The sequence below is a fragment of the Lynx rufus genome, unplaced genomic scaffold, assembly GCF_022079265.1.
Source record: "Lynx rufus isolate CCGP_SWC_20201006 ecotype Redwood Valley unplaced genomic scaffold, mLynRuf1.p SCAF_7, whole genome shotgun sequence".
Taxonomy (NCBI): domain Eukaryota; kingdom Metazoa; phylum Chordata; class Mammalia; order Carnivora; family Felidae; genus Lynx; species Lynx rufus.
In genome coordinates this window covers 39,290,897-39,316,979 of record NW_025814889.1, presented here as the reverse complement: position 1 = coordinate 39,316,979, position 26,083 = coordinate 39,290,897, and the positions used below count along the sequence as shown (strand labels likewise).

Genomic DNA, 26,083 nt, shown 5'->3' with positions numbered 1-26,083 from the left:
TCAAAGCAATGCTTTGGATGTATCAAGTATATCCAGATTTAGTACAGATTTCTGCCATTATTGGACTCAAACTTGGCTTCCCAAATGTTGATTCCTGAATCCTACTACATATCTTTGAGTTCTGGAACCTGCTTGCTATTTGGAGAGAAATTTGGTCCCTCCTCTCAACTCCTGCCACCATCCACTGAACACCTGAAGAGTTGTGCATGACTGGGTTTGCATGTGTATACTTGCTACAGCTTTCAAGACCTTTGATTCCACAAAGCAAGGCCACAGCAAAATTATCAATGAATTCATTACAACAATAGGGCAAATCATTATTCCTATAAGAAGTTTCCTTTCATTGAACAGAAACTGTGATTACTCTGCACTGAATCTGCTTGCATTCTCCTGAATCCCAAGCGTCATTTCCCCATGTTCTCCTAAAATAGACCTTGTCTTTTTCTTTTTTTAAAAAAAATTTTTTTTTCAACGTTTATTTATTTTTTTTGGGACAGAGAGAGACAGAGCATGAACGGGGGAGGGGCAGAGAGAGAGGGAGACACAGAATCGGAAACAGGCTCCAGGCTCTGAGCCATCAGCCCAGAGCCTGACGCGGGGCTCGAACTCATGGACCGCGAGATCGTGGACCTTGTCTTTTTCAATATGCATCCCCCCTCCCAGCCCAGCATCCCCTATATAGGTGCACGCAAAGGGACCCTCATTTGAATCATAACTAATTGATCAACTGTTTGTGGATTGTGATCCACCTTGTCACAAACCTAACCTTTAAAGTCATCCCAGTAGCCTCCTGTTGCCAAGAAGTTCCCAACTAGCTTGATTGCTACTGAGCAGACCTTTCAGCTCCACAGAGAGGAGTCACCAACTGATACCAAACTGGGTACCTCTGAAGCCCCTAGTAAATACGTTTGGTGCGTGGGTGCATGGATGGGTGGATGGGTGGATGGTTCGTGCACTTGGTCAGACCCACCAAGACAACATACCTGGGCAGTCTGTCTTTAATACATTTTTCTGAGAAGTTTTATAAGGTCTGACTATTAGAAGCTCAGAATTGGAAAGAACCCCTGGGTTCCTCTATTCCAATCCTCTGTCTGATATAGGAATCTTCTTGACAACCTCTTATTTCTTGAAAAGTCCTTCAGTATCATTAACATCAAGGAGGGTGGCAGGATCTCCCAGGTAGCTTTGGGGAAAAGTTCAATAGTTGGGCTTCACATTCAGTATGTCTAAGGTTAGTGTTGGGGTAGTTATGGTGATTCTAATGGGCAGGCAGTTTTGAAACACACTGGTAGGGAATTCAGCCAGAAGCTGCCATGTGTGCACACAAATGAATAAATCCTCTCCTCCACTCTCAATGTTTCCATATCTCAATGGAAAGGATTATTCTAAGATTCTTGTACCCCCCTTTGCTTTTGCCAAGTGGAGAATGCTTCTTATTCCTGCACCCCACACCCCATTCCCATCAGAAATAAACTTATCATCCTGGGCTGTCTTCTACCTTCAGATCCAGTTGCTAGGCATTCAAGGCTTCTTCTTGGAGGGAAGTATGGAAATGGATTAAGTTGGCCCATCAATTCTCTTTCCTAATAAGACAAATTGAATCAGCCAGGGAGGTGCCCCCTCTGATCACTGCAGGAACAGAGTGAATAACCACGTACTCTTCCTGAGACACCTGCTGTTGTCTTCCCACCGTGCTCTGGCAGATGTTGGCAAGTGCCCCTTCCCTGTCATCCTATCAGGCCCCCTCAAGTCTCATTTCCCTCAAAGCCCTCCTTGGCCACAGCATCCACCCACTGTGCTCTCACCCTTTTCTGAAAGTCATTAGCATTTCCTTCACATCCTGGTAATTTAGCTCTTCTCCCACAGTGCTTTGTATTAAGGTTTTCCTCTACTCAGTTGTATCGTAAGCTCTTCGAGGATGTTTGTTCTGATTTTTATTCCTGGAACTCCTTCCTTTCTTCTCTCTTGCACAGAGAAGATTCCCAGTATCTGCTGATTGTTTCACAGGTACTTCCCTTCTCTACATCTTGCAACCAGGAAAGGAAATATGGGGTTATCAACTAGTAAGTGTTCCTGAATGATCTGTATTTCAATTATGAAACTTTACTATTTCTTCAATTCGCTAAGATGTGGTACTCTAGTTATGAATCGCTGTTATTAAAGAAAGCTGTCTTATATGGCCTAGATCATCTTCCTAACCTGGGGAGATAGCACGCCATATCCTGGAGACACATCCTGGGTAAAGGCCTGTATTTACTAGAGAAATTGCTATTTGCACTTTCTTACCCAGTCCTGGTTCCTGTCACCTTTGCTCTAACATGTTGTGTGGGTTTGTACATCTAGCAAAGTCCTTAGGAGGTCTGGGTCTGGGGTCAGACTTCCCAGATTCAAATCCAACCCCTTCCACACACTGGCTGTACATCTTTGGGCACGTTACTCAAACCACATGCATGAGTTTCCTCATGTGTGTAAAGGAGGTAACAGCATCTCCTCGAAGGGTTATTATGAAGACGGAATGAGTTGTTACAAGTAAAGCCCTTAGTAAGCTCTCAAGAAGTGTTGGTCATTGCTGGAGAAGCAGTCTAGGGAAACACATGGCCTTATCCTATCTCTCCCATTTATCTGCTTTGTGACTTTGATTTTTAATTTTTTTTAAATGTTTGTTTATTTATGAGAAAAATAGAGAAGGAGAGAGAGCACAAGCAGGGGAGGGGCAGAGAGAGAGAGAGAGGGAGACACAGAATCTGAAGCAGCCTCCAGGCTCTGAGCTGTCAGCACAGAGCCCACTGCAAGGCTCAAACTCATGGACCATGAGATCATGACCTGAGCTGAAGTCGGATGCTTAACCGACTGAGCCACCCAGGCTCTCCCTTATCTGCTTTGTGACTTTGGACATATGAACCCATGATTGCCATTTCTCCATCTATACAATCAAAATATTGATAATGCCTGGTGGAACTATCTCACAGGATTGCAGTGACATTCAAATGAGCTAATACATATCAAAATATCTTATAAACTATCAAAATTTACACAAACGTAGGATAACAAATGGCATCTCTTTTGCCTGCATCTGTATGATTGTACATCCTATTATGCTTTGTGTGATACCTTCTTGTTTCTGCCTCCTCCATTAGCTTGTGAGCTCCCTGAGGCAGAGACCACACCTTGCTCTCTCATCTATCAACCATGAAGTCCAGCCTGACACCAACAAGCAGTGAATGGAAAATTGGAAGAGGAGCAGTCTCCTTGTGGGTTTATTTTTCTGATATGTGTTCCAGAAGTTTGCTCCCCATTGGACCGCAGGTGCTGCCACTATCGCCTCACATCAAATGTAGCTTCCCAGAGAGCACACCTGTGAGCAGGGTCTGCAGGGAAGTGCCCAGTGTCCAGTGTCCAGGAGCCAGGCACCCAGGAGACACTAAGTGCAAGGACACCCTGTCCACTCTGCTTCTGATACCTTTCTGGGTTCCAATCCCCTGTGCTCAGTCCCCAGTCTTCCCAGCTTCATGAGGTCTCTGATTTAGTCTGTGTACTGTTGGAGGGAACATATACCAGTTTAGTTGCCCTTAGGCAGTCCAAACCAGGAAAACTGAGAAATCAAACCTCAGAATTTCATAGAGTAGTGGTGACCTCAAGGCCTGGTTTCCTTTCTTCCTATTTTGAAATCTTCCCAAGGTGGCAAGTTTGGTTTTTGCACCTCTGTTCCCAGCTCCCATATCTTCATGAGGAGGGGTCTCAGAGGGTGCCCTCTGCCTGCTGGTGTCCTGTATTATTTCTGCAACTTGAAAACACCCACCTGGTGCTGTGCAGGGAGAAAGCCCCGGATACATAGCTGCTGATTGGAATTAAAAGGACGGAGAAAACCAAAATGAGTAGACTCAATGGGAGATTAATTGCATAGGAGTCTGTTGACTGCATGACTGAAGCTGGATTTTTTTCGGAACCGCTGACTGCCTTCACATTTCCTGGTGGAAGTGGGGCAGGTCAACAGACAACCCAGAGTCGTAGATAACTTTTGCCCACACATCATTCACTTTTTGGAGCGTTGGCTTGAAATTGAGGGGTGTGTGTGTGTGTGTGTGTGTCTGGAACGACGTGCCTTCCGTGAGCCTCCGAGGTCTCTGCCTTCTCTTCCAATGGGCTGGTTACAACACAGAGGATGTGGACAGTGGAGTTTTTCCTGTTTGATGTCACACATCTACCCTTTAAAAATCCGAGGGAAAAAAGGAGGGAATCCAGCCTAGGATCCTCACGCCAGATACCCACAAAGGAGAAGAGGAGAAAAAGACCAGGGAGTCAGGGAGTCAGTGTCAGGTTTCAAACTCTAGTCAGCCATTCAGAGCTCCGTGATGTCAGGGACCCGCCTTGGGCTCCTGGTCTCTGTCCTGTGCTGGGTAGTCAGAGCCTATCCTAACACCTCCCCGCTGCTGGGCTCCAGCTGGGGTGGCCTGACCCACCTGTACACGGCCACAGCCAGGAACAGCTACCACCTGCAGATACACAAGGATGGCCATGTGGATGGCACACCCCATCAGACCATCTACAGTGAGTAGGGGCTTCATCTGTGCTGGAAAGAAGGGGGAGCTCCTCTGTCCACCCACCTCCAAGGGGTCTGGGGAGGTCTTGGGCTAGAACAGAGGACTAATCCAGCCTCCTAGCTTCTTGCCTAGAATCTACGTGTGTGTGTGTGTGTGTGTGTGTGTGTGTTTAAACCTGGGGAGAAGATTCTGCCACCTCCCCAATTAGTGTTTACTTGTTTCTCCCAATAATTTACCTTTTTTTTGAGAAAGAGAGAGGGTGCAAGTGAGCAAGGGGCAAGGAGGGTGGGGGGGAGAGAAAATCCCATAAGGCGCAAAGAGAGAGAGAGAGAGAGAAGAGGGGCTCATGCTCACCCAAAGTGGGACTCAAACTCACAAAACCGTGAGATCATGACCTGAGCCAAAGTCAGATGCATAACCAACTGAGGCACCCAGGCACCCATAAATAATGTTTTAGCTATAATCCCTCTTCCCACAAGGGCAGCTACTCTCGCTTTGTCCTACCCAAAGAGTCCAAAAATGTACAGAAAGAAAGGCAACAAAGTGGAGAGGGAAAAAGCCAGACAGGCCATTGATATCGAGTTTGGCTCATAAACTTTGGACAGGGCTAACAACAGAGGTTGTCAAGAAGATTCCTATATCAGACAGAGGACTGGAATAGAGGAACCCAGGGGTTCTTTCCAATTCTGAGCTTCTAATAGTCAGGCCTTATAAAACTTCTCAGAAAAATGTATTAAAGACAGACTGCCCAGGTATGTTGTCTTGGTGGGTCTGACCAAGTGCACGAACCATCCACCCATCCACCCATCCATGCACCCACGCACCAAACGTATTTACTAGGGGCTTCAGAGGTACCCAGTTTGGTATCAGTTGGTGACTCCTCTCTGTGGAGCTGAAAGGTCTGCTCAGTAGCAATCAAGCTAGTTGGGAACTTCTTGGCAACAGGAGGCTACTGGGATGACTTTAAAGGTTAGGTTTGTGACAAGGTGGATCACAATCCACAAACAGTTGATCAATTAGTTATGATTCAAATGAGGGTCCCTTTGCGTGCACCTATATAGGGGATGCTGGGCTGGGAGGGGGGATGCATATTGAAAAAGACAAGGTCTATTTTAGGAGAACATGGGGAAATGACGCTCGGGATTCAGGAGAATGCAAGCAGATTCAGTGCAGAGTAATCACAGTCTCTGTTCAATGAAAGGAAACTTTAAAAAAAAATTTTTAAACGTTTATTTATTATTGAGAGATAGAGAGAGACAGAGCATGGGCATGGGAGAGGCAGAGAGAGGAGGAGACACAGAATCCGAAGCAGGCTCCAGGCTCTGAGCTGTCAGCACAGAGCCCAACACGGGGCTCGAACTCACAAACTGCGAGATCATGACCTGAGCCGAAGTCGGACGCTCAACCAACCGACTGAGCCACCCAGGCGCCCCAAGTGAAAGGAAACTTCTTATAGGAATAATTATTTGCCCTATTGTTGTAATGAATTCATCAATAATTTTGCTCTGGCCTTGCTTTGTGGAATCAAAGGTCTTGAAAGCTGTAGCAAGATACATACACATGCAAAGCCAGCTGGGCACACCTCTTCAGGTGCTCAGTGGAGATGAAAGGAGGGACCAAAGTTCTACCAAAGTAGGATTCAGGAGTCAACATTTGGGAAGCCAAGTTTGAGTCCAATAATGGCAGAAATCTGAATAAATCTGGATACACTTGATGCATCATTTTTGCTCATTTTTTTTTTGCTCGTTTTTTTTTCAATGGATATTTAACAGAATCTTTCACTGAAGGGAACCCCAAAAACATGTCCTTTGGAGCATGACATGGAGTAGACAGTGTTCACCGGCTGTGGTGAGCCATGTGAGGTCCAGTGTGTGTTGCTCAGCCTATGTCATGAAGCAGACAGCCTGAGTTGTAGAACTCAGGCCCAGAGAAGGCACTGATACTAGTTGGGAGTGAATTAAAATGACTGGGAAGAAGCAAAATGAATGGAACTGATTTCAGATTTTTTTTAAAAAATAGAAATGGGTTTTTGTTTTGCTAGATGTAGATGGTGTCTAAGCATGTGTCTCTAGAAATTGACACAAAGCTGCGCGGGGGCGGGGGGTCAGGGGGGTGGGAGGGAGACTTACTTTTCCCAGTTTATATAACCCTCTGTACTATTCAAATCAGTTACTGTGTGTATTATAAAAATAAATGTAGACACTAAGATCAAAAGTAACTTAAAAAGTTAAGGGGAAACACTGAGACATGCAGATAGGTAGCACAGGTAATTCACAGACTGGTGAAGGATTTGCTTTCACCCTGCTAAGGTGTGTGGTGTTTTCCCCCTCCTAATTATTACATATTTCTGGTGAAATCTGATTCATTTGATTATTGTGCTTTAGTAAATTCCCGATTAATAGTTGAGTGTCCAACCCATCTCTGAGTTGCTGGTCATCGTGAAATTACCTGCCCTATACGATTCTATAACTTCCCTTGGGACTCACAGCACTGATGTCAGGGAGACTCTCTGACCTCTATGTCTCCTGTCCCACTAAGAAGAGCGCCACCTTCTCACTCCTCACCAGGCTTGCTTCATAGAAACAGCAGAAGAGATGCTTAGTACCCCTGGTTAATATCACTCCAGAACTCCTGGTATATTTCCTTCTTCCGTCTTCCCCACTGGCACTTTTCTTTACCCAAAGCTGAATTATCCTCGGGCTCTTTAAACTTGCAAACTCTTCTCTTTCTTTTGGGGAGCTCGAAGCACTTTACATCTATCATCTCATTTATCATTTACTGGCTATGAGAATAGAACAGAGCCAATAATTTTCTACTTATAGAGCAGAGTGGAGGCAAGTGGCAGTAGTAAAATTACTAGCATTTAGAAATGTTTTTATTGTGGATAAGAATATTATCTCATGACATCCTCAAGATGACCAAATGAGATAAATGAATTCCCTACATATGAAAAACAAAGGTTAAAGAACTACACTGGCTTAAGGTCACCTTGAGGACACCTTGACCCCAACCCCATGCTTCTTCCACATGCCAGTCCATTGAGCCCACCTGGCTGCAACAGGTAGTGGTTCCAGTAGCCAGTGATTTGTGCCTTCCTTCTGCCAAATTCTGCTATAGAATCTGTGCAGCCTGTGAAAACCTGCTTTCTGAATGGGCAAAGGGAAGGCAATCTGTCTCTGACATTTTCTGCACTTTCTCACTAGCTCATGTTGGTTTGATTCAAGTCTGTGCATCCTTTGTGGTGGCTGCTTGCTGTTCCCCTGCAGGCGGTTTCCTACTAGGACCAGCCCTGGAGCTCAGGAGCACAAGTGGCATGCACACTGCCCCCACTGCCCCCAGCATGAGGCCCTCGTGGCTGCCAGAGCTCCCAAGTGTCATAAATGGCAGACCAGCACATGCCACATAATGCCTGCCATTTCCCAACACTTTTTGAAGAAAGTCCCTTTTCCAACCATGATAGCATTTGATTCTGACCGGAACCCCACAAAGTAGGCAGAACCACTACTATTATTCTCTTTACCCAACTGAGCAACCCAAGGCTAGAGCAATGACTTGTCCAAGACTACAAAGTCAGTAAGTAGCATAGGTGGGACCAGAATCCAGGTACCCCCGTTCCTGGGTCAGCGACCCTGCCCGGACCCACTTAGGGGCAGCGTGACTTGGGGTTCCCATGGGTCACAGCATGTGTCTGGCACTTGGTTTCGTCTTCTCAGGCTTGTGATGATTCCTATTGGAGGCAAGCTGCAGGGTCATGGAAAGAGGATGTTAGAGTCACCATCCTGCGTTTGAATCCTGCCCTTAGTTCCCTTTTCACATAAATTGGGATGCTGCTACAACCCATGTTAATGCTAACATTAACAACATCATAGTTGTTCTGAGAATTTAAAATATGCAGAGTACCTAAAAAGTGCAACACTAAGTCTATTTTTCTCCCAAAGTGGGTGGGGCAAAAGCTTAAATTTTACACATTCCTTTTGTTTCCCTCAGGGCTTGCCATAGAGTTAGCCATATATTTGAGACACATAGGCAGTCCTTGTTATGGAGCAATTTAAATACCCCCGGTAGTTCCCATACCCCACCTTGCTTCCAGAAACTTCCCTCAAGGCTAACCCTTAGCAAAGGTTGAAAACAAATTAACATTTCTCCTCACCCATCTTGCTTTCTCTTCTTTCTGGACTTGCTCCTGCCCTCTTTCCTTCTGTCCCACATCATTCTAGTTTCCGTCCACATGAGGCTCTATATTCAGCTAGTGTCTAAGTATTGTCTGCTACTCTCCTCAGAGGTCTCTGTATTGAGCCGACACAGGGTAAGAGGGGGAGACATAGGTGTAAGTCATCCCATGAGGCTCCACCACTTACTGGGCACAGGTGCTGGACATTTACAATCTCTCCACATGACATTTCTGAAAAAGAAACTTGAATACCTGCCTGGGGGCTGTGAGGCCAAAGGAGAACCACATGGGAATTCTGCAGTAGGCAAATGCAAGTGACCCCAAAGACTTAAAGAAATGATTTCTAAGCAGAAGATGTCAGGTAATTAAAAAGCATTTGGGGTGGAAGTCTTGTTGAATTGTACTCTTGCCACAAAACAGAAAGCTTTAGATCATACTTAACCAGTCCTTGCTACAATGCATCGCAAATGGTTAAAAGTGCAAGTCCCAATGAGGGCAGGGCGTCATCAGTTATTTAAAACATAGATAGTACATGTGGATGTCAGGCTCTTGTTGGAGCCTGGTTGTTGAGTGGGGACATGGAAAGACCATGAGGGACAGCACTGGAGGGGACACCACCAAACAAGAAAAGGACACAGAACAGCAATGAAGATCCAAGAAGAAATCACATTCATCCGTGGTATCTATTCGACATAGAAAGATAAACCCTCGGCTCCTAAACAGCTCACTCATAGTAAACGTGGCTAAGGCAAGGTGAATGAAATGCATGCTGTAATAAAGGTGTGGGCATTAGTTCTGATTAGGGAGATTAGGAAAGTCTTCATAGAAAGTGACATCTGAGCCTGGCCTTGAAGGATGAATGACTTCAATAAGCAGAGAAGGGAGGGACAGATCGGTTCTAATACAGTTCTTGACCCATAATGGGTGCTGGGTGATGTGTCACTGACTATTGTATACTTTCCTGGGTGGAGCTCAGGCTCTACATGCAAGCCAGATCCTTGAAAGACATCGCAGCATAGACTTAAAAATTACAAAAGCCCAGAAGGCATGGGAGAATGTGATGACCACCACAAACATTAAGAGGTATTAGCCAGGCAATGGGGAAAATAAAGAAACATGTGTCCAGCACAGGAGTTTGGAGTGCTCTGTACAGACAAGAGGAGAAAGTAGAAGGCAAAGAGTGGGGGCGGGTAGTTTGGAGGGGAGAATCCAAAGAAATGAAGCTGAACAAGTAAGTGCAAGAGGAGTGAAGTGAAAGGAAATCATCACCACCCTTAAAATCAATCAAGGGAGGGGCCCCTGGGTGGTTCAGTTGGTTGAGCATCTGGCTGTTGGTTTTGACTCAGATCATGACCTCATGGTTCATGGGTCTGAGCTGCATTGAGCTCTATGCTGACAGTGTACAGCCTGCTTGGGATTCTCTCTCACTCGCTTCCTCTCACACACATGTGCATGTCTGCTCTCTCTCTCTCTCTCTCTCTCTCAAAATAAATTTTTAAAAAATTAAAGTCAATCAAGGGAGGTTTCATGGAGGTGGGTTTTCAAGAAGTGCCTGGAGATAGGAATTGGATGTACAGCCAGGTTTCGACCTGGATGGTTTTCTCCACAGGTGCCCTGATGATCAGATCGGAGGATGCCGGCTTTGTGGTGATAACAGGTGTGATGAGTCAGAGGTACCTCTGTATGGACTTCAGAGGCAATATCTTCGGATCGGTGAGTTTCTTTTTGTGCTGGTCGCCATTTAGAGATAATTCATTTCTTCACCAGAACATAAAATCTTACAGCTTAAAGATTCCATTTGCAGTGTTTGGTGATAGTGCCACCGAGTGATGTAGTCAATCTAAGTAGGAGATGCTCAGGGTTTATACACAGGGGTTTGAACCCAGATAGTCTGGTTCTGGAGCCCGGGCTCTTGGCCTCTAGAGTGACTGCCTGTTGGCACCCATTTTTGTACCTTCACAGCACCTTGTGCGTAGTGAGAAGCCTACTCTAGTGAGAAGCCATTGGCGTCTTCCAGATTCTTTCACTAGACCTTCTTGACCTTAGGCTGGTCCCCTCTCTTCTCTGAATGTCAGTTTCCTCACCTGGAAAAAGTGAAGTGGGTTCTCCCTGCAGTTAAAGATCTCTCATTAAGGATCTCTGTCTGCCCCAACTGTGGTTGCTGGTGGGTCAGACCGGCAAGCAAAGGATTTCCCAAACTACTGGTTGCAGGCATATTCCAAAGGGTTTTGATATCATACAATGGTAGGACCGCTCATCTCCGGAGCCTCTTACCACCAGACAGACCCGCCAGAAATACCATGATGGCAATGACTTTCTGTTGTGCTCGCTGCTATATCCCAGCACCTACAACACTATCTGACCCGGAGTAGACAACTCTCTGTGGGACAAATAGAGGCACCGACTTAAAATATCTGCTGACCACATTTAGACCTACTGATGGTCCTCATCTGGTAAAACACTCCATGCAGTTAGAGGATTCAATGATACCGTGTGTGAATGCCATAGCAGGCATTCGGTGAAGGCCTGTACTAAGTTAGTGGCAGAGCCGGGGCTCAAACCTAGGTCATCGGTGGCCAGAGTTCACCCAATCTCGGATAGGAGTGCCCTCCCTCATGTTTGGCCCTACAAACTCCAGCCCCCTCCTTTCTCCAGGTAAGGAGGCAGACCCAAGCCAACTTTCAGCGGAAAGAGGGTTGAGAGGCAGAGGCCCAGGTGGCCCCCAAGTTGGCCCTGCCTCCAGAAACGGGCCCAAAGTGCTGCCCGCTGTGGCCAGCCCAGCCCCAGGGACCCCGTGCAGGCCCTGCAGACCAGGGCCACCGCTTCCCCCGCCCAAGGGAACGAGGGGTTCAAGACGCCTCCCCGACCGAGCCCCCGGGGGCCGGGCGGGCCTCACCGTTCTCGCTTTGCCCCTCCAGCATCTCTTCAGCCCCGAGAGCTGCAGGTTCCGACAGCGGACGCTGGAAAACGGCTACGACGTGTACCACTCCCCGCAGCACCGCTTCCTAGTCAGCCTGGGCCCGGCCAAGAGGGCCTTCCTGCCGGGCACCAACCCGCCGCCTTACTCCCAGTTCCTGTCGCGGAGGAACGAGATCCCCCTCGTCCACTTCAACACCCCGCGGCCGCGGCGCCACACCCGCAGCGCCGAGGACGCCGAGCGCGACCCGCTGAACGTGCTGAAGCCCAGGCCCCGCATGACCCCCGCGCCGGCCTCCTGCTCCCAGGAGCTCCCAAGCGCCGAGGACAGCGGCGTGGTGGCCAGCGACCCGTTAGGGGTGCTCAGGGGCAACAGGGTGAACGCGCACGCCGGGGGGATGGGCGTGGAGAGGTGCCGCCCCTTCCCCAAGTTCAACTAGGGAGACCAGGAGCGGAAGCCGTGGCCGAGCCGTCCTTGCGAAAGCCGCACGGCCTCCGGTGGGACCTGGGCCCTCTGCGGTCCCGGAGCGGGAGGGTGGGGGTGAGGTGTGCGGGAGCCTGTTTTTCTCTCCGTCCACCAGGAGGGCCCCGGGAATGCGCCTTTCAGGCCCGAGTGGTGGCGGTTTCACTGCCTTCCCCACCCCACCCACACCACCTTTCTGAACTTAGAAGCCCAGAAAGATAAACTAGAAGTTTCGCCCTCATTAAGGAGGGAGGGATTCATTCATTCCCACCACCCTGCCCCAACCAGGCTGGGCAGTTTCTCTCCCCTGTGCCTCTCTTCCTCGTCAGTCTAGCATTAAAAACCAAGCAATGGCTTCGTGAGCTCACTGCCGCCAAGGTGACGGGAAGAGCGAGTACCAATAGCTTCTCCACTGCTCCTTACATTTAGGTTATTTGCCTGGGCCCTGTTGGCATTTGAATTTGCAACGCTGACCTAGGGCACTAACGGAGGAACTGGGCAAACTGCTAACAATCCTAATCTCAGGCCTTCGCCCTTCCTTAGAGCATCTCTGGAAAAGAGCTGTCAAAAAGGTTGGTAGCAGGCTGGTGAAAATGGAACTAGAATGCTCGGAGAACTGAGACAAGAAATCAGGCTAGGAAATTCAACCTCCCTACGGGGCAGGGACCCTTTGCCACATTCTTTCCCCTTCTATGCAGCCAGAGCCTGGGGGCCCTGCCTGTTCCCAAGCGGTCTGTGATACAGCCCTATGGACCCCATCTTTGGCATTAGTGAATGTGGCCTGAGGAAGCGCTTTGGCATGGGCTCCTGAAAATCTCCCCTGCTAGGAAATGAAAATAAATATTTTAAATGGAAATAAACTGAAACTCCCCTAAGAGGCATGCGATGAAGCCTACTTCCAGGTCGAGTAGTACCGCATTTGGGATGACTTACAAAACTGTAACACGAGGAGGCCTCGGGACAACGGGACTGCTCTGGGTTGGGCTTTCTGTGGACTGGCAGGCTGTGTCCTTACGTCTAAGGGAAGGGGTATCAAGGGCTCAGGGGGAAAGAAGTCCAGTAATCAGGGGACCCGTGTGTAGGCATTCCACAAAGACCAGGCTGCCAGCTCTTCACTTATACTCTCTTCACGGCTCTGCAGCAGTGGCTAGAGTTACCTAAAACTCCCGGGCTGGCAGGAGTCCACTCTGAGTCTTTGTCCACTTGCACATCCTGGGGGCATTACCTGAAGACGGTTCTCAGTCCCAGGAAAACCAAACCTCACTTACCAAACAGCCGAGGCGCCAGACAGGTGGCCCTGACGGCTCAGCCTCCCCCTACACAGCCTTACCACCTGCTTCCGAGTCTTTCTACAAGGGGGCCCCATGTTCCTACCTCTGTTCCTCTCAACCTACAGAGCAGGATGCTAACAAGCAGAGGAGATTTAAACAAGTTTCTTCCCACTTTGTTTTCTTTCCACTGCCATCATGCACCCAGCCTTAGAAATTGATCCGTTCTTTTACTTATGAAACATTGGACCACTGTTTTCACCTGAACTTGAAGGACTAGTGCCCATTCTGAAACACTAAAACTATATATACTACTATATAGCAGTGCATGGCAAATATTTTCTCGATAGTTTTCATTTCCTTTCATTCATATTATACTATATAAAAGCTATTGGAAGCTCCCCAATACTGACTAGATGTAAAATCCGAAAAGGACTTTGGTAGAAAATTGGTTGTGATCTTATAAACCCAATACCATTTATTAGGGGTTTTTCCTTTGGCAGGAGCCAAGGCAGTCCCCATAAATTTCTATGTTCTTTAGCATGTGGCAATATTTATTTATTTATTTGGAAAATTTGCCTATCGCTCGATATTTATAGATATTTATAAAAGTGTAACCCCACCTCTTTTCTTTCTTCTGTTTAAAAGAAAAATAAAATTTATCTCAGCTTCTCTTAGCTTTTCCTTTCTGTATTACTACATGGAAGCATGTCGGAATATGATAATGAAAGGGATTATGGGAGGGCAGCATTGTGAAAATCCAGATATAGCAATATTGAATTGGAAAAGAGTATCAGAGTTTTAAAATACTCAGTCCTTGCTACTCATAAATGGACTCGGCAGTTTTGGTTAATTCAGACAGAATTACTGAAAACAAGGAAACTTTCCTATCAATATTGAATTTCTGATCACTCTAGCTCTAAAGTGTTTTCTTTAAGGAGAGAATTTTTCATTTGGAAAATACCAACAGACGTAACCACATCAATATCCCAGTGAACCAGCTACTATGTACTTGACACAGACACAGTGTTCCTGCCCTGAGAGTCCAAGCCATGGACTCTATGTCTTCTCTTTCTGACACTGGTGCCCCCAGAATTTCTTCTTTAGTCTCTATCTGACCAACTACCAAAACAGGAAGCAAAGATGACAATTACACATTTATATCACAATTATATACAAACACACATTTGCATTCTAACTTACCTTAGCTCAAAACTAGTTTTTCCACTGCCTGATGTTAGCCTCTCCCTTGTAACAATTAACATAGAACTTAGTATTTCTGAAATAAAAGGCAGAAGGGGTAAGAGATTCTGTTTCATTTCTGGCCTGAAGGGCTTTAAAATCTGATAACCCAATAAAATGGAACAGTACCAATATAACCATTTTGGAATAAATAGGCCTTCATTCCATTATAGGAGAATTGAACACTGTAGAGAAAAGTTAACATGTGGACATATCCCCTGCACAAGCTTGGAAGAGTTCTTTTCTGTGTCCATGAAAGCTCTCCCTAAGGAAAAGGAAATTTAAAGCTTTTAACACAACATAATTAGTGGAGTAAGGATGGGAGAAGGCAAGTGAAGAAATCTGTACATATCACTTTCGTGATACATTATATAATCTGGCTGCTAGAAGCTTCAGAGATCTAAACATAGGCAGGATGCCCAGTATTTAAAGCCCAATCTTTATCTTGTCCACAGAATTATAAATCCTTGCAGGATAAAGATAGCATCATAACCCTCATACGTATTTGTACAGATACTGTTTATACAGAACTTGTATACATCTTAACTAATTAAGATGTAACCACATCTTAACTAATTTAACATGTAACCACATAGCTGCCACTTCCAGCCATCACAGGGTAACTGGTAATGGATGTGCGGTCCTGCCAAAACAACTATAAAACAAAATATATGGGGCAATTGTTTCCACATGTGGAGTGGCACAAGACTCTGCTCTTTGGGAGAAAAGAAACAAGTCCCATGACCATCCCCCTTTTCTGTCCTCGGAACACATGACAGGGAGATGGAACCCAGGCAGGGTGGCACCCGCACTGATCTGAAAAAGCAGCTGGACGCTGGGGGGCAGGGTAGCTGACAAGAGAGAGGTCTGTATGAGCGCTCACTGCAGGTCTCTGGCCAAGGACGGGGCTGCACCTGCGGCAGGGCCAAATTCAGCAAGACCCTACAAAGACCACCTGCCACAGAACTGGGAGATAAGCAGTGAATGATGCCAAAGGCCATAAAATGCTGAGAAGTATCAGAAATCCAGCTAGGCCAGGGCACAGGGGCTCACTGAGCACATCACCATTTAACTGAGATGTAGAAAGGCCACATCTTAGAAGGAGTGAGCCCCAGAGGAAAGGACGCACCCTAAAACTAAATTTAAAATGGAATGAAATAGGCCTGCTGTAACAGAGATTACACCATGCCTGACAAGGCCACAATGGTCTGCTGCTAATTTAAGTGTCTTCCTGTACAAATGAGATGCCATTTAAAGGAAGATGACATAAACCAGACTCCATGCATGGTCTCATCCACACTCTATGAGAAATAAGGGGAAATGGCCCACAGTCAAGAGAAAATGCAATCACTAGAAAGCACCCCAGATCTTGGAATTAGCAGGCAAGAGCTTTAAATAGCTATTATAAATATGTTTACGGGTTTTCAAGGAAAGTATATCAAGGAATACACAGATCAGGAATCTCAGGAAAATTTTTAAAAATCTAGAATTGAGGGTGTCTGGGTGGCTCAGTCACTCAAGGCATCCGACTCTTGATTTGGGCTCAGGTCATGATCTCATGGTTCATGAGTTTAAGCCCTGCATTGGGCTCGGTGCTGACAGCATAAAGTCTGCTTAGAATTCTTTCTCTCTCTCAAAATAAACATTAAAAAGATTTTAATATCTAGAATTGAAAAATAATTAACAGAAGAGAAAAATGTATTAAATGGGCTTAATAGATTGGAGATCTAAGAATAAATATCCATTTAATATAAACAATTAATATAAATTATCTAATCTGAACAAGAGAAAAAAAGTTTTAACAAATGTCCAGAGTCTCAGCAATCTGTGGGATAGTATCAAACTGTCCAAAACATGTGTAAGTGGAGTCCCAGAAGGACAGTAGCAGAAAAAGTTTAAGAAATATTTGAAGATATAATAGCCGAAATTTCCCCAAACCGGTGAAAAATGAATGTACTAATACAAGCTCAGAAAACCTCAAGCAAAATAAACACAAAACCACACTTCCGTATATCAGTCAGACTGCTGAAAAACAAAGATAAAATCTTGAAAGCTGTTGCAGATTTTACATATAGGTAAACAGCTAGAAGTATGTATATGTACATGTATATATGGTATACTTCTTTCCCTTGGTTTCTTTACCACTTAAAGCAAAAATTACAATGTGGTGCTATGGGGTTTATGATATAGGAAGGTGGGTACATATGGCAAAATTATCACAAAATGGGAAGGGTAAACAAAATGGTTGCAGGATGATAGCACTCTATGTGAAATCATCACACAGTATGACCTGTATGGGGTAAGTTATGAATATTGCATACTGTAATTCCTAAAGTAACCACAATAATAATAACGCAAACAAGTATTGGCAAAAAGCCAACGGATATACTAAAAGCGATTACTAAAAAAATATTCAATAATTTCAAAAGGCAGAAAAGGAAGTAGGACAAAAATCATATGGAACCAAAAGAAAAATGACAGTATAAATAAATCCACTCATATCAATAATTACAGCATATAAACAAATAAAAATACCCAACTATGTGTTGTCTATAAAGATGGATGGAAAGGTACTGTATTAGTTTGCTAGGGCCAACATAACAAAATACCACAGACTGGGTGGCTTTAAACAACAGAAATTTATGTTCTCAGAGTTCTGGAGGCCAGAAGTCTGAAATCAAGTCTGGCAGGGCCTCTCACTGTGGCTTAGAAATGGCGGTCTTCTTGCTTGTTGTCCTCACACGGTCCTCTCTCCGTGCACAGCCAACGCTTAGTGTCTCTCATTGTCCTCTTCATTCAAGGACACAAGTCAGACTGGCTTAGGGCCCACTCTAAGCCAGTTGGCCTCATTTTAACTTAATCACCTCTTTTACAGGCCCTATGTCTAAATACAGTCACATTCTGAATTATGTGGGACTAGGACTTCAACTTATGAACTTGGGGAGGAGGGAAAGGGGCACAATTCTCTCAGTGAGTAAGCAAGGAGGCAAAGAAATCAGTAAGGATAGAAATATCTGAGCAACACTATTGATGAATCTCATATAATTTACATTCAAAGGCACTAAACCCAACAACTACAGAATACATACTCTTTCCAAGTACATATGAAATGTCCATCAAGATATACACATGAAATGTCCATCAAGATATATACGCTGAGTCAATAAACAAGTCTCAACTCAAAAATTCAAAATCTTACAGAAAAAGTAAAATGATTGAATAAATAAAAAAATGAGGAAAAGTCCAGTCTCTCAGGCAAAATTCCAAAAAATTTATGTAAATACTCTGTCCTCAAGGAGGGGGGCATAAACCCCCACTGTGCACACTGACTTTCTCCCAAAGGGTACAGTATGGAAAAGGGAAAAAAAAGCACAACTTCACCATGGAGAAACCTCACAAGCACTATCTCAGCCAGGTGATAAAGGTCAACATCAAAATCAACATCAATAATCAAATGAAGTAAGTAATGTTCATAGTATGTACTCTTGATACGTGATAAAAATAATACCTTGCCTCTTGTGTTCTTCTCTCAAAAAACTATAATCCAACTCTAATCATGAGAAAAAAATCAAATTCCTATAGAGTTCTGACAAAACATCCAACTAGTGCTCCTCAAAACTTCCAAGGTGATCAAAAAACAAAGAAAGTCTGGGCACCTGAGTGGCTCAGTGGGTAAAGCATCCGACTCTTGGTTTTGGCTCAGGTCACAATCTCGTGGCTTCATGGGTTCAAGCTCCACATTTGGCTTTGCGCTGGCAGCTTGGGATTCTCTCTCCCTCTCTCTCTGCCCTTCCCCCACTCATGCTGTCTCTCTCTCAAAATGAATAAACTTAAAAAAAAAGTCACTATTTAAAACAAACAAAAGTTTAATAAACTGTCACAGCTAAGAGGGGCCCCTAAGGAGACATGACAACTAAATGTAACATGGTATGAAATGGGATTGGGAACTCTGGAACAGAAAAAGATACCAGGTAAAAACTAAGGAAATCGATAATGCATCAATAGTGATTCATTAATCGCAACAAGTGTACTATATTAATGTATGATATCAATAATAGAGGAAACTGGGGCGCCTGGGTGGCTTGGTCGGTTAAGCGTCCGACTTCGGCTCAGGTCCTGATCTCACGGTCCGTGAGTTCGAGCCCCACATTGGGCTCTGTGCTGACAGCTCAGAGCCTGGAGCCTGTTTCAGATTCTGTCTCCCTCTCTCTCTGCCCCTCCCCTGTTCATGTTCTGTCTCTGTCTCAAAAATAAATAAACGTTAAAAAAAAATTAAAAAAAAATAATAGAGGAAACTGATCATAACATACATGGAAACTCTTGATATTACCTTTAAATTCTTCTGTGAATCTAGGTGGCTCAGTCGTTTAAGCATCTGACTTTGGCTCAGGTCATGATCCCACAGTTCATGTGTTCGAGCCTGTGTCGGGCTTTATGTTGACAGCTCAGAGCCTGGAGCTTACTTCGGATTCTGTGTGTCTCTCTCTCTCTGTCCCTCCCCTGCTTGTGCTCTGTCTCTCTCTCCCAAAAATAAACATTAAAAAAATAAAAATAAAAAATAAACTTTTCTGTAAATCTAAAAGTTATTTTAAAAACAAAGTCTATTCACAGGCACCTGGGTGGCTCAGTAGTGAGCGTCCGACTTCAGCTCAGGTCATGATCTTGCAGTCAGTGAGTTCCAGCCCTGCATCAGGCTCTGTGCTGACAGCTCGGAGCCTGGAGCCTGCTTCAGATTCTGTGTCACCCATTCTCTCTGCCCCTCCCCTGCTCCCCTTCTGTCAAAAATGAATAAACACTAAAAAAAAATTTTTTTTAAAGTCTATTCAAAACATAAGAGACCCTTAAATATGGAGAACAAACAGAGGGTTAGTGGAGGGGTTGTGGGAGGGGGGATGGTCTAAATGGGTAAGGGGCATTAAGAAATCTACTCCTGAAATCACTGTTACACTATGCTAACTTGGATGTAAATTAAAAAAAAATAATAAATTAAATGAGTACTTCAAAAAAACAAAAAAAAAAAAACCCCAAAGTCTGTGTAAAAATGTGTATGGAAATACGAAGGACATGAAACAGCAAAAGAAAAGGAAAATAAAGAATCCAAAAATAGACCCACATTTACATGGTCAATTGATTTTTTGACAAATGAGAGCCAAGGCGATTCAGGGAGAAAGGAAAGTCTTCTCCAATGCTGATGGAATAACTGAATATTCGTGTCAAAAACCATCAACCTTAACCCCTTATACAAAAACTAATTCCAGATAGATCAAAGACCTAAACATAAAACAATCTCCACAAGCCAGGGTTAGGCAGAGATTTCTTAGAAAATAGGAAGCCATAACCATAAAACAAACACAATGGTAAATCAGTCTTATGAAAATTAATAACTTCTCATTAAAAATACTACTTAGAAAAAAAATTATGTGACAAATATAAAAAAGAGTATTATGGATACACAAAAGTATATGCTCACACATGCACACATATAGCTGACAAAGAACTTGTATCTCTACAATATATAAAGAGCTCAATATCAAAAACACAATTAAAAAAAAACATTTTGCAAAGGAAGCTAGCTATACAGATAGGTAATGAGTATGTGACAAAATGCTCCGTATCATTAGTGAACAAGAAAATGAAAAATTACCACCTCTGCAAGGTATTACTACATATCCACCATCATGGCTAAAATTGAAGACTGAGATATTAATGTTGGTGATAATGTAAAGCACCCAGAACTCTCATACTTCACTGGTGAGCATTAAATGATACAACCACCCTGGAGAAAGGTCAAATTTTTTGTATATTAAGCATACACCCACAACTACCCTCCTAAATGGTTACCCAAAAGGAATGAAGTCATATGTTCACAAAAGACATGGTAAAAAAAAAAAAAAAAAAGTATTCTTAGCAGCTTTCTCATAATGGCCCACAAAGTAGAAGTAATCCAAGTGCTCAACAACAGAATAGACTGTGTATATACGCTGGGATTTAATGTAACAATAACAAGGAAGACAAGATTAGCAATGAGCACACCTGGCATCCAGATTTTGGTTTCTAAATGCCATTTCCGCTAAAAGGAACGAGGCTTTTTGGAGAAGTGGATTCCCAGGACTGGGGCTGGGAAAGAATAATCTGAGTAGAGAGCACCTTGTTATGCCGGAAAGTAAAGACGTGCTTAAAGAATGATGGGAACAGATTAACAGAACACAAGAAGCATCCTGAAAGGATTCCCACAGGACACCTCTGGGACAATCTTGAGCACAAAATAACAACAGGGCTGGATTCTGAGTCACTGAATATCCCTGAGTTTATAGTGATATAAATAAATAGGTAGGGAAGACGGGAAAGTTCTTTCTTTACTTAAAATACCAACTAATAAATACAGAATCAAAAATAGAGTTAGAAAATAATCAGGTGGAGGGGCGCCTGGGTGACTCAGTCAGTTAAGCATCCAACTCTTCATTTCAGCTCAGATCATGATCTCACAGTTTGTAAACTGAGCCCCATATCCGGCTCTGCGCTGACAGCACAGAGCCTCCTTGGGATTCTCTCTCCCTCTCCCTCTCTCTGCCCCTCCCCTGCTGGTATATGTGTGTACACATTTTCTCTCTCTCTGTCTCTCAAAATAAATAAATAAATAAAGATTTAAAAAAATAATCAGTGGAGACTAACAGAGAGGGTAGAAACTCACGAGGAATCACATAAATAGCAACTTTATGGTGGACAGACTTGGTGATACATCACATATGTCCTGATGACTCATCAAGGACACAGCCTCTCTAGGGTAATTCCAACAAAAAGCACAACCTGAATCTAATAATGAGAAGTATCAGGAAAAAACATTTTTTTGTGTACACACACACACACACATTTTTTTTTTTTAATAACAAAGTCAAGAAAGACAAAGAAAGACAAAGAAATGGCTCCAGACCAGAGAGGAATGAAGAGACCTGACAGCTAAATGCAGTACATGGTCCTGGACTGGATGCTGAACTGGGGAAAAATTAGCCATAAGGAACATCAATGGAATAATTAGAAAACTTTACATATGGTCTGTGGACTAGATAAGACTGTATCCACATCAAATCTCTGTGGCTTTATATGAGAACATCCTTGATCCAGGGAAACACAAGAGCCTGAGGTCTCCACCTTACTCTCAGGTGTCAGAGGGGAAACACACACACACACACACACACACACACACACAGTGAATGACAAAGCAAATGTGGCAAAATGTAAGCAAGTGGGGAATCTTGGTAAAGGGTATACAGGAATTCCTTGTATTATTCTTGTTACTTTTCTGTAGGTTTGACATATCAAAACCAAAAGGCTACCAAAGCACATGTACATACATTACTACAATTATTCTCCATTTAGTATAAGGAAACAGCAGCTCAGGCTATTAAGAGACTTGTTCATCCACAAAACTACTATGAGCCAGGACTAGAACTTGCACACAGGTCTTCTGACCACATACCTTTCCTGTGTCACTGACTGCTCCTATCAGATATTAATCAATCAACAAATGCTCTCCATAATCCTGAGCATAGGCCACAGGGTCACACCACCTTCCCATCCCCTTAGTCCTCCTCTGCCACCACTCTCCCAACTCCCCCTGCAGGTCAAACACGCAAAGCAAGATCCCTCCTCAGGGTCTCTGCACTCTCAACTCCCTGCCTAGGGTGCTCTTCTCCTGGAGACCAGCAGAGCTCACTCACGCCCTTCACAACTCTTGAAAACACCTTAGAAAGCCCCCTCGTACTTACCCTTAATAAAGCAGCATCCTCCCTCCCATCTTGATCCCCTTACCTTGCTCCATTTCTCTCTCCCATTGACCACACTCTGACATGTTACATATTTATCTGTCTTCCCTGAAAGACTATACACTCCTCAAGGATGGAGTCTACTTTTTGTCCATTTCTAGATATTTGCAGCTCTTGTAACAGTTCTAATAGTTCTTATAACACCTGGCACGTGTGTGCCATGCTTGAAAAATATGTATTGAGGGACCAGATAAATGAACAAATGCATGGGATTCCAAATAAATGTGCAACTGAATTTTTCTGGAAATTGATTCTTAAATGTATATGGAAGAATATAGGTGCACAAATAGCTAGGACAACTATAAAAATGAAACAAGAAAAATGGCACAAAAATAGCCACATATAGCAACACAACAGGAAAGAGTCCAGAAATCAACCCATACATATATGGTCAATTAACCTATGACAAAGGAGTCAAGAACACGAATGGGGAAAAGATGGTCTCTTCGGCAAACAGTGACGGGAAAACTGCACAGCTACATGCAAAAGAATGAAACTGGACCAGTTTCTTACACCATACACAAAAATAAACCCCAAATGGATTGAAGAACTCAAAGTGAGACCTGAAGCCATAGAATTCCTACAAGAAAATACAGGCAGTAGTTTCTTTGACATAAGCCATAGAAACATTTTTCTATGTGTTTCCTCAAGCGAGAGAAACAAAAGCAAAATATAGTATCTTGCTGGACTACAGCAAAATAAAAGGTTTTTGCACAGCAAAGAAACCACCAACAAAATGACAAGGCATCCTCTCCCGAGTGGGAGAGGATATCTGCAAAAAATAATCTGATCGGAGGTTAATATCCAAAATATATAAGGACTATATACGACCCAACACTAAAATAATGAATAATCCAATTAAAAATTGGGCAGAAAACCTGAAGAGACATTTTTCCAAGAAGACATACAAATGGCCAACGGATACATGAAAAGATGTCCAGGGGCGCCTGGGTGGCGCAGTCGGTTAAGCGTCCGACTTCAGCCAGGTCACGATCTTGCGGTCCGTGAGTTCGAGCCCCGCGTCAGGCTCTGGGCTGATGGCTCGGAGCCTGGAGCCTGTTTCCGATTCTGTGTCTCCCTCTCTCTCTGCCCCACCCCTGTTCATGCTCTGTCTCTCTCTGTCCCAAAAATAAAAATAAACGTTGAAAAAAAATTTAAAAAAAAAAAAAAGAAAAGATGTCCAACATCACTCATCATCAGGTAAATACAAATCAAAACTACAATGATGGGAAATGCAAGCTGGTGCAGCCACTTTGGAAAAAAGTATGGAGGTTCCTCAAAAAACTAAAAATAGAACTACCTTACGATCCAGCAATTGCACTACTAGGCATTTATCCAAGGGATACAGGTGTGCTGTTTCGAAGGGACACCCCCATGTTTATAGCAGCACTATCAACAATAGCCAAAGTATGGAAAGAGCCCAAATGTCCATTGATGAATGAATGGATAAAGAAGATGTGATATGTATACACACACACACACACACACACACACACACACACACACACACTGGAGTATTACTCGGCAATCAAAAAGAATGAAATCTTGCCATTTGCAACTACACAGATGGAACTGGAGGGTATTATGCTAAGTGAAATTACTCAGTCACTGCAAGACAAATATCATATGATTTCACTCATATGAGGACTTTAAGAGACAAAATGTGACAATAAGTGAAGGGAAACAAAAATAATATAAAAACAGGGAGGGGGACAAAACAGAAGAGACCCATAAATATGGAGAACAAACTGAGGGTAACAGGAGGGGTTGTGGGAGGGGGGGTGGGCTAAATGGGTAAAGGGCACTAAGGAATCTACTCCTGAAATCATTGTTGCACTATATGCTAATTTGGATGTAAATTTAAAAAAATTAAAATTAAAATTAAAAAAAAAAACCACATGGCTGGGATAAAAAAACAAAAAAACAACAAAAAAAAAACCAGTAGGTCCTTCTAAATATTTAAGAAATGCTGAATACATGAATTATATAGTAAGCTCTTTTATAAAGAGAACTGCTTTTTTTGTTCATATTAAATTCTCAAGATGTAAAAAAAAAAAAAAATTACAATGAGATACCACCTTACACCTATCAGAATGGCTAAAATAAAAAGCACAAGAAACAACAAGTGTTGGCAAGGATGTGGAGGAAAAGGAATGCACTGCTGGTGGGACTGCAACCTGGCACAGCCACTGTGGAAGACATTATGGAGGTTCCTCAAAAAATTAAAAATGTAATTACCATGTGATCCAGTAATTCCACTACTGGGTATTTACTCAAAGAATATGAAAACACTAATTCAAAAAGATATCTGCACCCCCATGTTCATTGCAGCATTATTTACAATAGCCGAGACATGGAAGCAACCCAAGTGTCCATCAACAGATGACTGGATGAAGATGTGGTGTACATATGCAATGGAATATTACTCAGCCATAAAAAAAGAGATCTGGTCATTTGCAACAACATGGACGGAACTAGAGTGTATTATGCTAAGCGAAATAAGTCAGAGAAAGACAAATACCATATGATTTCACTCATGTAAAAATTAAGAAACAAATGAACGAAGGGAAAAAGAGACAAAAAAGCCAATACTTAAATACAGAGAACTGGTGGGTTACCAGAGTGGGGGGAGGGGATAGGTGAAACAGGTGAAGGGGATTAAGGGTACACTTATCATGATGAGCACTGAGTAATGTATAGCATTGTTGAGTCACTATATGGTACATCTGAAACTAATAAAACACTGTATTACACTTTAATTAAAAAAAAAAAAAGGAAAAAGAAACCAGAGGAGTTATTCACCCTACAAGAGATCCAGTTGCAAAGCTACAGTAACTATGATACTGTTATGGGAATACATAGCTCACTAAGAACCAAGTCCACAGACTCCAGCAAATATGGGCCCATGGGGGTATGAACAGAGTAGAATCCAAATCATTTGGAAAGTAGAGACACCTAATAATGATGATGGGGTAACTTTTTCACCACCCGGAAAAATAATACAAAATTGAATTCTTACCTTACGCCATACAAAAATAACCTCCAGATAATCTAAAGATTTAGCATTCAAATAATCATCTAAAGCTGTAAGAAAGCAGGAGGCCTACCTTTAAGAAGTAGGAAAGGCTTCTTAAAGACGAACCATAACAAAACAGGATACAGGGATCTGACTTAGTAACGAAAAAACACTGACATGAAAAAAAGCTTGATAAACATATGTAAAAGGCAAGTAAATTGTAAGATGTTACAATGTTACCTCTGCAGCTCACTAAGAAAAAGCCAAATTGTCCAACAAAGAAACCAAGCAAAGAACATGTATATACCAGTGATTCATTAGTGTGGGGATCCTGTCAATACACACAAGAAAAAACACCCAGAGTCATCAGCAATCACACAAAAGCTCATTAAAACGGTGACATTATACTCTTCACTCATCAGAGTCACAGGATTTCACTAGACAGTATCAAGTGCTAACAGAAATGAGGAAAATAGGAACTTTCGAGTATTGCCAGTAAGACTGAAAATCAGGACAGCCATTGTGAAAACCCATTTGACTCTTGTCAAATTGGAGACGCACCATTTTTTATGACACAGTGCAAAGAGAGATGCAGAAGGCTGTTTCTAGAAGGACATAGTGAACACACCCAAATGTCCACTCG

General features: G+C 43.4%; 1 protein-coding gene across 1 annotated transcript; it reads left to right on the top strand.

Moving 5' to 3' along the window:
* Positions 1-4,352: 4,352 nt before the first annotated feature.
* On the top strand, positions 4,353-12,068 carry FGF23 (fibroblast growth factor 23). The gene is made up of 3 exons (XM_047065192.1): positions 4,353-4,548; positions 10,322-10,425; positions 11,631-12,068. Exons 1-3 carry the CDS (start codon positions 4,353-4,355, stop codon positions 12,066-12,068), a joined length of 738 nt encoding a protein of 245 aa, XP_046921148.1.
* The last annotated feature ends 14,015 nt before the right edge of the window (positions 12,069-26,083 follow it).